A 10,691-nucleotide genomic window follows, 5' to 3' on the forward strand; every position below is an offset into this window, starting at 1 on the left:
TAAAAAACAGAGTTACCCTCAGTATTTCATTGATAATAATGTCAAGAAGGAAAATAAGGATGAGGTAGTCAACGGTTTTAATAATTTTTTGTAAATATTGGACCAAGCTTGGCAGAAAAAATTCCACGATTCCCAACCTGAGGATTGGGATAATAATCTCATAGAAAGAAATCCCTGTTCAATGTTCCTCACAGCAGTGGATGGAAATGAAATTATAGACATTGTGAATAATTGTAAATATAAAACATCTACCGATTTAAATGAAATTGATATGGTGGTGGTAAAACAGGTCATTGAATGGATTGTAGAACCATTAACATACATCTGTAACTTATCATTTCAAACCGGTAAATTTCCCAATCAAATGAAAATAGCTAAGGGTTGTGCCGCTGTATAAGACTGGGGATAGACACCACTTCACAAATTATAGACCTGTTCTTTGCTTCCACAATTTTCCAAATTATTAGAAAAGTTATTCAATAATAGACTAGACAAATTCATAAATAAACATAAATTACTTACTGATAGTCAATATGGATTCAGAGCACATAGTTCAACATCACTTGCATTAATAGAATCAGTTGAGGAGATTACAAACGCCATAGACCACAAATTACATTCAGTTGGAATATTTATAGACCTTAAAAAGGCTTTTGATACAATTAATCCATGACATATTAATCAATAAACTTGAACAGTATGGGATTAGGGGGTTGGTGTTGCACTGGGTGAGAAGCTACTTAAGTAACAGAAAACAGTTTGTGAAGTTGGGGGAATATACATCATCATGCTTGGACAATGCTTGTGGCGTCCCACATGGTCAGTATTGGGTCCAAAACTGTGTCTAATTTATATAATGATATTGTCAATGTTTCCAAAATATTAAAATTAGTATTATTTGCAAGATGACACAAGCATTTTTTGTTCAGGGGTGGGATTTGCAGGAGTACTGAGGAGGATCAGTATAGAAATGGGAAAAATTGAAAATATGGTTTGACAGAAATAAATTATCATTAAACTTAAGTAAAACAAAATACATGTTATTTGGCTATTGTAATACAGACATACAGGTTCAGTTACAAGTCGAGGGGGGTAGATATTGACAGGGTACATGAAAATAAGTTTCTGGGGGTGATAATAGATGATAAGATAAACTGGAAGACTCATATAAAACATATACACAGTAAACTGTCAAGAAGCATTTCAGTTCTAAACAAAGCGAAACATATTCTGGACCACAACTCACTCCGCATTCTTTACTGCTCACTGTTTTAACCATATTTACAGTACTGTGCAGAGGTATGGGGTAATACTTATAAAGGTACAACACAATCACTATCAGTAATGCAGAAAAGAGCTGTAAGATTATTCATAATACTGGCTATAGAGATCATACAAATCCACTATTTTTACAATCCAGATTCTTAAAATTCACAGACTTGGTTCATTTCAAACAGTACAAATTGTGTATAAAGCAATAAACAATTTTACTTCCAGCAAATATTAAAAATATGTTTTTTTAACAGATCAGGGGATTACAGTCTGAGGGGGAAATTTAATTTAAAGCATCAGTGGGCACGAACAACATTAAAAGGTTTTCTGTATTTCTGTCTGTGGGGTGAGGATGTGGAACAGATTGGGAGTGGGGCTCAAGCAATGTCCAAGCATGAACCAGTTCAACAGCGGTACAAAATATGGTTTTTTTCTGGGTATAGGGAGGAGGAAGGGTAATGAGGGTTAGGGTGTTTTTGTTTTTTGCTTCGGCTTGTAAATATATAGTATTTTGCATGTAAGTAGGTATGTGTAGGTGTATATTTATGTTGTGTATATATGTGTATATGTATATGTGTATATATGTATATGTGTATGTATGTTGATGTGTATATGTATGTGTATGTGTATATATATGTATATATATATATTGATATCGGTTTAGGTGTGTAGGATTTATGTGTATATGTGGCAAAGGGTATTACTGGTTGTGGGGAAGAAGGGGTAGGGATAAATAAGCTGATGCTTCACCCTACCCCTTTTCGGACATGTTGGGTACACAGTAGGAACTTTTTTGTGTTGTCTTTACTGATCTATCTTGTAATTGTTGTTCAAATGTTCGAAATAAACAGTTTTCATTCATTCATTCATTCATTTCATTCATTCATTCATTCATTCATAATGTCTATAATGGTGGTTTTTCTTTGCATAAATATGGTAAAATATCACACAAAGTACATCAGGTATGAAAAAAGTTTACCTTCACAATCAGCTTTATTATATCAAGGCAATTTTTCACAGATTTGTTTAAAAAACTGTATACAATATCATATCAAACAATACAGAATGACAAAAAACAAGAAAACAACTTCCATTTTGAGGATAATTTAGGATTCTACTTATGAAGTAGATGTACTGTGACAACCTTTTAGATTTACATTATAATTTTTTAAAGCCCAGGTAACCGTTCAGTGCATATAATTAATTTAAAATAAATATAAAAGAAAACCATGGCCCTGCCCCTCAGACCCCGTGGTTGTGCACCCTTTGTCTCTCCTGGCTTTTCAATACTTAGTATTCATTAAATACCCATAAAAAGTAAAACCAACGGTTGAAATCCAGCAGAATCCATCCATCGTAAAGCTACGGTGTGTAGGGTTTAGCAGAATCTAGTATCTAGTTTCCCAAAGAGTATAGCGTACCACGAGATGACACTCCAAGCACTTTATCAACAGTCAAACGGTGGTGCTGTGGAACCGCTGCCGCCATCTTGGACTGCTGAGTGATAATTTAGCATTCACAAAGTGTAATTTAACTACTAGTTTTGGCCGTGATGGATCATTACTGGGGTTTATTTTCATTGTGAACAGAATATTGAAGACATGATGATAACCGTGGTGAACGTTGACCGTTGTGACCCAATAAAATAACTACCAGAAAAGACTTTCAGTCTTAAAATAAGTGATTTATCTTCTACTTGTTGGCAGCTGAGAACGCACCCTGATAAAACAGAGGGATTTCTTAAAAACACAGTGGTTATTCACACGCAATTTCACGATAAGGAATTAAAGTACTTCCAGACATCTTATGTCGATAGTTTTCATCAAGCTGTGATATTTTTTTTTTCCTGGAGAGAACCATGTCAACGGGTCAGATTATTTTATATATTTTATACATATATTATTTACTCTGTGTGCTGCCAACATGTCTCCTTCAAATGATGTAAACTTTGTTTTGTGTATAAAAAAAAATACAGGCTCTTCCTGTTCACTGGCTGTGGATTTGCTTAGAATAGAAATAGAGACATTAACAGCATTGGGTTCTTACAGAAAAATAAACCACAGTTCAGAAAACTCACACTCTGATGACCAACGTGAATGGAATAAAGCACAATATTCCAATTTCAGCTTTGATTTCTCAGTAAAGTCACAATGGTGTCAATACATCAGATCATTTTATGGATGTGTACAGTTTGCACAAACAGTTTGGTTTGACTCTGGCGTATATTCAATCATCTGTAATATGCTTACATCTGTGATGTCAAACGTATTATTAACATTAGATTTGACACCAAAAGTGAAAGTGACTGTATGGTCGAACGTGTTGGCTCATTGCAGTTATGACGTGTTAAGGCGACTCATGTATAATGTACTTATTTACTTATTCAAAGTAGGTGTGATTTGTTTAAAAGAGTCCAACATGGCCTCGGCAGAACAAAGAAATGTGGGGAATCTGTTGCTATGGGGTGTTCTATTGAGTGTTGCCTCTTGGTACTATATTCCCTTGGTCTGTGTTGCACCTAACTTTATTATTTCTAAGTAAGTAGCTTAGTTTCAAAGTAATTTATATTTTAAGTTCAACATATAATAATATCAATAACTAATAATTTAGGTGTTTTTAAAAAGTTTTCAGTGCATGTAGAGATGAAGGGATCTTTATGAGCTTATGAAACACCTTGAACTGCTCATAAACACCCTAAATCCTACACACTGTAGCTTAAGTCACTCAGACAATCCATTGTGTTGTGCTATTTGTTACTATTGTTTACCCCAATCATGATTCCTCAGCTGTGTTTGTATCTCCTTGTAGGCCTCTCAGTGTGTCCTCATCAAACCGGTAGGTAAGCTTCTTCTTTACTTTATGAATCACGCCTGTATGAGAGTAATTCCTCAGAGCCCGTGCCATCTTCTGGTAGGTCATGGTCTTGCGATTACCTTTTCGGCGGCCCCACAGCTGTGCTAGCTGCTCTTTATTTTGGGAAGAGAACTGGAATGTACCGGAGGAAGACTGGACCCACCAGATGCAGCCCGCATAGACGGTGTCTGGAGCATCTCAATAGGAACTGGAACAACCGTTCCTTCCTCTTACCTGCCCAGGAGAAAGAAGAACGTATTTCACAAGAGGAACTCATCTATGCACAATGGTTGTGAATGTGCACGCTGATTCCTCAACAGCATCAAAAACAAGTACTTGTGTGGCGTTTGGAGGCGTGGATTGTGGTGTGTTTAGTTTTTCAGGCGTTTGTGTGTACACACCCAATAGTGGAGTGAGAGGCATGTTTTTGTTCTTTCTGCTTCCACTGTCGGAAGACGGTGATGGAGAATAATGGTATTCCTGGTAGTGGGAGCCACAAGACTGGGAGTCTGAGTCAATATATATGGGTGTCTCGTAGGAATATGGAACGTGGTCCTGAAGCATATAAAAACATCGGATTAATGTTAATGTTAGTATATGCATAGTATCATCATGTTAAACATATCGCGACCTTGAAGTGCATTTGGTGGAATGCACACCTCCACCAAGTCCCCCAGTCCCTTTTAATTTAATTATGTGCCAGCTCAAATTCCAGTCCATAGTTCACTCGATAACTGCCTGAGCAAAGCCACAGACCACTGGATTTTTGGCTGACTTCCGAGCAAACCCACTGGTCTGAATTATTAATCTTTGATCCTGATTGATGAACTTTGACTCCTAAATTAATTTGTGATCACCAACCTTTGTAGGGCAGGATCAGTGGGATAGGAATTGGAATGCCAATAGTTAGACCTGAATTTGAGTTCAAGCAACATGTCTGGCCTCCTTGGACAAGAAATTTGCATGATCTCAATTTACCCAGCTGTAAATGGGTCCCAGCCTTGCCTGAGGAAGTAGCCTGTTGTCCATCCAGGGGTAATCATAGACTCTTATCCAGTTAATGCTACAGAATCCAGAATCCAGAGATAAACATAGAAACCTGTGGGCCTCAGGGCCTATATAGGATTTATTTTATTCTGATTGGCAAATGTTGCTCATTATCACTATACTTCGGTCTGATTCTTCTGATTGCTGACCTGTGATAGTATTCCCTGTCATTTAAACCTGAATCATGTATATTTGATCCCAAACACTAAATTTTGTTCTTTGTTCCAGATTGTCAATTTATTGCTTGGATCTTTTGAACAATTCAACCTGTCAAAAAATTTCACAAGAATTGTTCATTAGTGTTTCTGCATTCATGCTAAATATCAAACACACCCACCACCCAGCCTAACCTCATTGGCATAGGTATCAAAATAAGAAATAAATTGCTTCCTGATGTTTGTTCCATGAGGGAACGTTGGAAATCTTTATATTCATTCATAATGTTGTAGCTTTCATTTCCAGATCAGTTCTTTTCTAGACATATTGGGGGGGGGGGGGGGGGGGGGGGGGGGGGGGGGGGGGGGGGGGGGTGGGGGGGGGGTGGGGGGGGGGGGTATTTATCAGACAACTGAAAAGCAGAGGTACTTGTAGAAAAACAAACGTAAGGAGAGGATTGATTGAAACATGCGCTTTTAGACATAAAGTTAATAGAGGAAGGTTGTTTTCACTTGTGGCTGCTGTTATTTCCCCTTTCAAGATGACTTGGAAAAAAAGAAAAACACAGACTTTCAGGAAATTTGGTGGAGGGCTTTCTGCATGCAGAGACTAAGAAGACATCAGAATGACCTAGATCCAAGGGTGAATACAGGATGCTGTCTCACCCTACATCAGCATGGTAAGGTATGACTTTCTTGTGAACAAGGTCTAACCCATGAAAAAACTTCCTCAAAAGATTTGAGTTATTATGGTTTAAGAAGGATCTTTTCTGGCATCCTTCACTCTTGCAAACTATGAGCTGTAATCTGGGTTGTCTAAACTGTGGACGTTTTCCACAGGAGCAGTTTTCAATGGGCACTGCTCCCTTTATGGAGCTAAACGAATGTAATAGACCTTCAGTTGTGACCGTAAATGAAAAAGTGGAAAAAGGAGAAAAGACCCAAAATGGAAGCAGAAAGACAGTGATGACCACAGCTAATAAATATAAGCCACCAGAGATCACAGTGAAAATAATATATTTCTCACAGATGTTTTGCTGGATATATGCAGACACATATGCTATTCTGCTCTGTCATTAGTCAAAGATGAACATTAAGCAGTTACAGCATTTTTACTTGTTTGGCCAAAATGAGTAAGTGGGGTGACTAACATTTTAACATCAGTTTATTGTAAATACTTGTAGTTTCTCTAATTGTGAGTTGGAAAATTTCTCAGTTTTTATTGACTACAACATGAACTTTGAATTTTGCACGTCATCTGTAAAATCTAACAGACAGAAGTCACTATTTGGAATCCCCTCCCCAACCCCCAAAATAAGTACTTTGCCAGCAATAAATTAGCTGTAATTTTGTGATATACCACATAAATAATTGTAATCTATGATAACATTCCAACATTATGTAAATTTAGTTTAAAAAAAAGTAAAAAAAAAAAAGTTAAATGGAATTACACCCTTAACATTTCACAAAATGTCTGGTTACATGGGTTAAATTTTTTTCTGAGATGCATAAAAAGTTAGGAAATTTATGCAATACATCCACATTGGACCACAGCTTTGTGCACATCCGGAGTCTTGTGTAGTTGCAGAATTTTATTAAAGATCGCGGTCCAAGCCTGAATATTTACAGTGTATCCGGAAAGTTTTCACAGCGCTTCACTTTTTCCATTTTATGTTACAGCCTTATTCCAAAATGGATGAAATCCCCCCCCCACCAAAAAAAAAAAAATTTGAAACACAAAACCTCATAATGACAATGTGAAAAGATTTTTTTTTAAATGTTTGCAAATTTATATAATAATACAAAATACAAAAACTAGGAAATCACATGTACAAAAGTAGTCACAGCCTTTGCCATGAAACTCAAAACTGAGCTCAGGTGCATCCTGTTTCCACTGATCATCCTTGAGATGTTTCTTCAGCTTAATTGGAGTCCACCTGGGGTAAATTCAGTTGATTGGACATGATTTGGAAAGGCCACACATGTCTACATATAAGGTCTCACGGTTGACAGTTCATGTCAGAGCACAAACCAAGCATGAAGTCAAAGGAATTGTCTGTAGACCTCTGAGACAGGATTGTTTCGAGGCACAAATCTGGGGAAGGGTACAGAAATATTTCTGCTACTTTGAAGGTCCCAATGACCACAGTGACCTCCATCATCCGTAAATGGAAGAAGTTTGGATCCACCAGGACTCTTCCTAGAGCTGGCCGCCCGTCTATACTGAATGATCTGGGGGGAAGGGCCTTCGTTAGGGAGGTGACCAAGAAGCCAATGGTCACTCTGCCAGAGATCCAGCATTCTTCTGTGGAGAGGAGAACCTTCTGGAAGGACAACCATCTCTGTAGCAATCCACCAATCAGGCCAGTATGGCAGAGTGGCCAGACAGAAGCCACTCCTTATCTGGCAGATGGAAGCCCACCTGGAGTTTGCCAAAAGGCACCTGAAGGACTCTCAGACCATGAGAAACAAAATTCTTTCATCTGATGAAACAAAGATTGAACTCTTTGGCATGAGTGCCCGGCGTCACGTTTGGAGGAAACCAGGCACCATCCCTACAGTGAAGCATGATGATGGCAGCATCACGCTGTGGGATGTTTTTCAGTGGCAGGAACTGAGAGACGAGTCAGGATTAAGGGAAAGCTGAATGCAGCAATGTACAGACACATCCTGGATGAAAACCTGCTCCAGAGTGCTCTTGACCTCAGACTGGGGTGACGGTTCATCTTTCAGCAAGACAATGACCCTAAGCACACAGCCAAGATGTCAAAGGAGTGGCTTCAGGACAACTCTGTGAATGTCCTTGAGTTGCCCAGACAGAGCCCAGACCTGAATCTGATTGAACATCTCTGGAGAGATCTGAAAATGGCTGTGCACCGACGCTTCCCATCCAACCTGATGGAGCTTGAGAGGTGCTGCAAAGAGGAATGGACAAAACTGCCCAAAGATAGGTGCACCAAGCTTGTGGCATCACATTCAAGAAGACTTGAGGCTGTAATTGCTGCTAAAGGTGCATCAACAAAGTATTGAGCAAAGGGTGTGAATACTAATGTACATGTGATTTAAAAAAAAAAAAAAAAAAAAAAAGCTTTAAAAATGGCTGTAACATAACAAAATATGGAAAAAATGAAGTGCTGTGAATACTTTCTGGATGCACAGTAGTATGAGCTTATTACTGTTGCACAATTAATTATTTACTGCATATGGTTAAAAAGGGCCACATGCTGAACACACAAGTATTCAAATTTATTGAATTTGTAATTTCCTATTACGTTGGGTTCCAAGAACTCACCCATTGGTTGTCATGGGGACTGGCCCAGGCTAGAGGCAGAGCTTGCTCTTCACAGTCTGTGCTCAGTGTGTCAGAGCCACAGTGCCATTCATATGCATGCTGACCTGACCAGCTGTTCTCTGCGGAGAAACACACATGAGATAAAGAAGTGCACACAGATTCAAGCCCCATCACTTTATTAGCCTCCATCTCCACACTAACCTATAATCCTGGTGTCATGGTACGAGTATGCATGCACTTGCGGCGCCATGTTGCACAGAGCTGATGGGGACGAGTGCACCGGCTGGACCTCCTGCAAGTGCTCTTGCAGGTAGGCATCGATGTCCTCCAGGTTGACCTCTGGGCAGGAGGAAGGAGCAGGCATGCTGCTCCAGACCCCCCGACCTCCACTCAGCCTGGCCTCACTCACGTAAGACATCTGACACAAAACGGAACAGCACAGCAGCTGTCACGAATGAAACGCACTCACCTGTCATCGTGTGATCACAGCGTGAAAGTACTTAGCATGATGGGTAACATTTATATTCTGCCAATCACAGTCTGTGGTGTCATTACTATTATTAACCCGAATACATGCCGGTTGAGACAATAAGCTGTTTGCTGTGTTGTGAATAGGACTGTCGATGAAGCATACAAATTTAGACATCACGCTAGGAATCTGATGATTATCTACTATCTGTGAAAGTGCCGTACTGCATACCACAATGAACAGTCTGAGAATGATTCTGGCTGCATTTGGGTGTTGGATGTGATCCAGGTGACAACACTGTGATCATGTCAAGCTTAGTTTGACTCACAAATGTATGCAAATGTTATTCTATCCAGGTAACAAAGGTGTGTGGCTTTGCCACTGTTAAATTACAGGTAACACAGTTATTTCAGGGCTTTCACATGCTTAAAAATCCAGTTGCACACAAAATATACCCGATTAAATATGATGTTAAACAAACATCTGACTCACCGTCTCCATTTCTGCTGACATGCATACAAAGCCGCCTGGCAATAGAAGACACAGTCGTGAGAAACAAAAATTTCACAGCGTGAACAGAGAAGTGAAAGAAAAGTCTGTCAGGCATACTTCTCATACCGACTGTCACATGATGACGGCACAAAGACAAATAGACGGTACTGTACCTCACTGATGTGTCTGGCACAGTGGAGTGCTCAAGCTGACAGGAGACAGGGTGGAAACATGAGAATAATAACGTTCACCTGTTTGATGCTCCACCTGCTGCTGTCAGCTCTCTTATAGCCGTCACAAACAAAAACCCTCCTTCCACCTTTCTTTGGCCAAGCCCCCTAAGTGTGTGTGTGTGTGTGTGTGTGTATGTGTGTGTGTGTGGGGGGGGGGGGGGCAGGGATAGCATTGTTACAGACGTGGACTTTGAAATGAGTCGTAATTTTGTTGACAGTAAAATTTTGATTCTTCAATAATTATTTAAATAAAATATACTTTAAGATGTCCTTGCCTGTACGTCTTCATATTTTTGATATATCAACTTTTTTTTTTAATTTCTTTTTTCAAAAAAAGGTGGTAAAATCTCTTTCCCATTTCCAGTTTTGCACAAAAGATTGTATGTTGTCTTGTTTTGTTTCAGATTGCTGTCTGCTTATCATTTAATGTGCCTGTCATAGAGGACAGTGGTATGGTTTTACTTCCTGCAGTCTACATGCAGTGCACCTTTTCCCTCTCATGACCACTGTTAAGGAAGTAAATTTTTTAGTGCTGTTTGTCTGCCTATTGGCAAGAATCAATTTTCATGAAACTTTGTGAAAGTTGGGTATGGGCCAAGGGAAAAAAGTATTGGAGAGGTTCAAATTAAGGGGGCAGATCCAGGAATTTCTTGTCACTTTCGTTAATATTTAAAGATAAAAGATTTTTTTTCCAATATCTCTGTAAATTTCTGAAGGGATAAGGGTATTTATGGGGAAAAAAATCTGACATGTCAAGTCCGATATCTACATTATTGCTACATTATCTGTTTTTGTTCATAAACATCACAGCATTATTTCTTGAGAAATTCATAAAAATGTTGAAAAATGCCCAATTTTAAGATGTTAATGAAAGAGAA

At 38.9% G+C, this 10,691-nt stretch overlaps 1 protein-coding gene across 2 annotated transcripts; it reads right to left on the reverse strand.

Moving 5' to 3' along the window:
* Positions 1 to 2,248: 2,248 nt before the first annotated feature.
* On the reverse strand, positions 2,249 to 9,882 carry LOC117512435. Of its 2 annotated transcripts, XM_034172506.1 has the most exons (6): positions 9,754 to 9,840; positions 9,581 to 9,615; positions 8,821 to 9,037; positions 8,620 to 8,738; positions 4,527 to 4,680; positions 2,249 to 4,359 (listed from the first exon to the last, which is right to left on the reverse strand). In XM_034172506.1, exons 2-6 carry the CDS (start codon positions 9,599 to 9,601, stop codon positions 4,241 to 4,243), a joined length of 630 nt encoding a protein of 209 aa, XP_034028397.1. In that variant the 5' UTR covers positions 9,602 to 9,615; positions 9,754 to 9,840; the 3' UTR covers positions 2,249 to 4,240. The 2 variants fall into 2 exon arrangements, with proteins under 2 accessions (XP_034028397.1, XP_034028398.1); XM_034172507.1 differs by having other exon boundaries at positions 9,581 to 9,882.
* Between the last annotated feature and the right edge of the window lie 809 nt (positions 9,883 to 10,691).

The sequence above is a fragment of the Thalassophryne amazonica genome, chromosome 6 (genome assembly GCF_902500255.1).
Source record: "Thalassophryne amazonica chromosome 6, fThaAma1.1, whole genome shotgun sequence".
NCBI classification, from domain to species: domain Eukaryota; kingdom Metazoa; phylum Chordata; class Actinopteri; order Batrachoidiformes; family Batrachoididae; genus Thalassophryne; species Thalassophryne amazonica.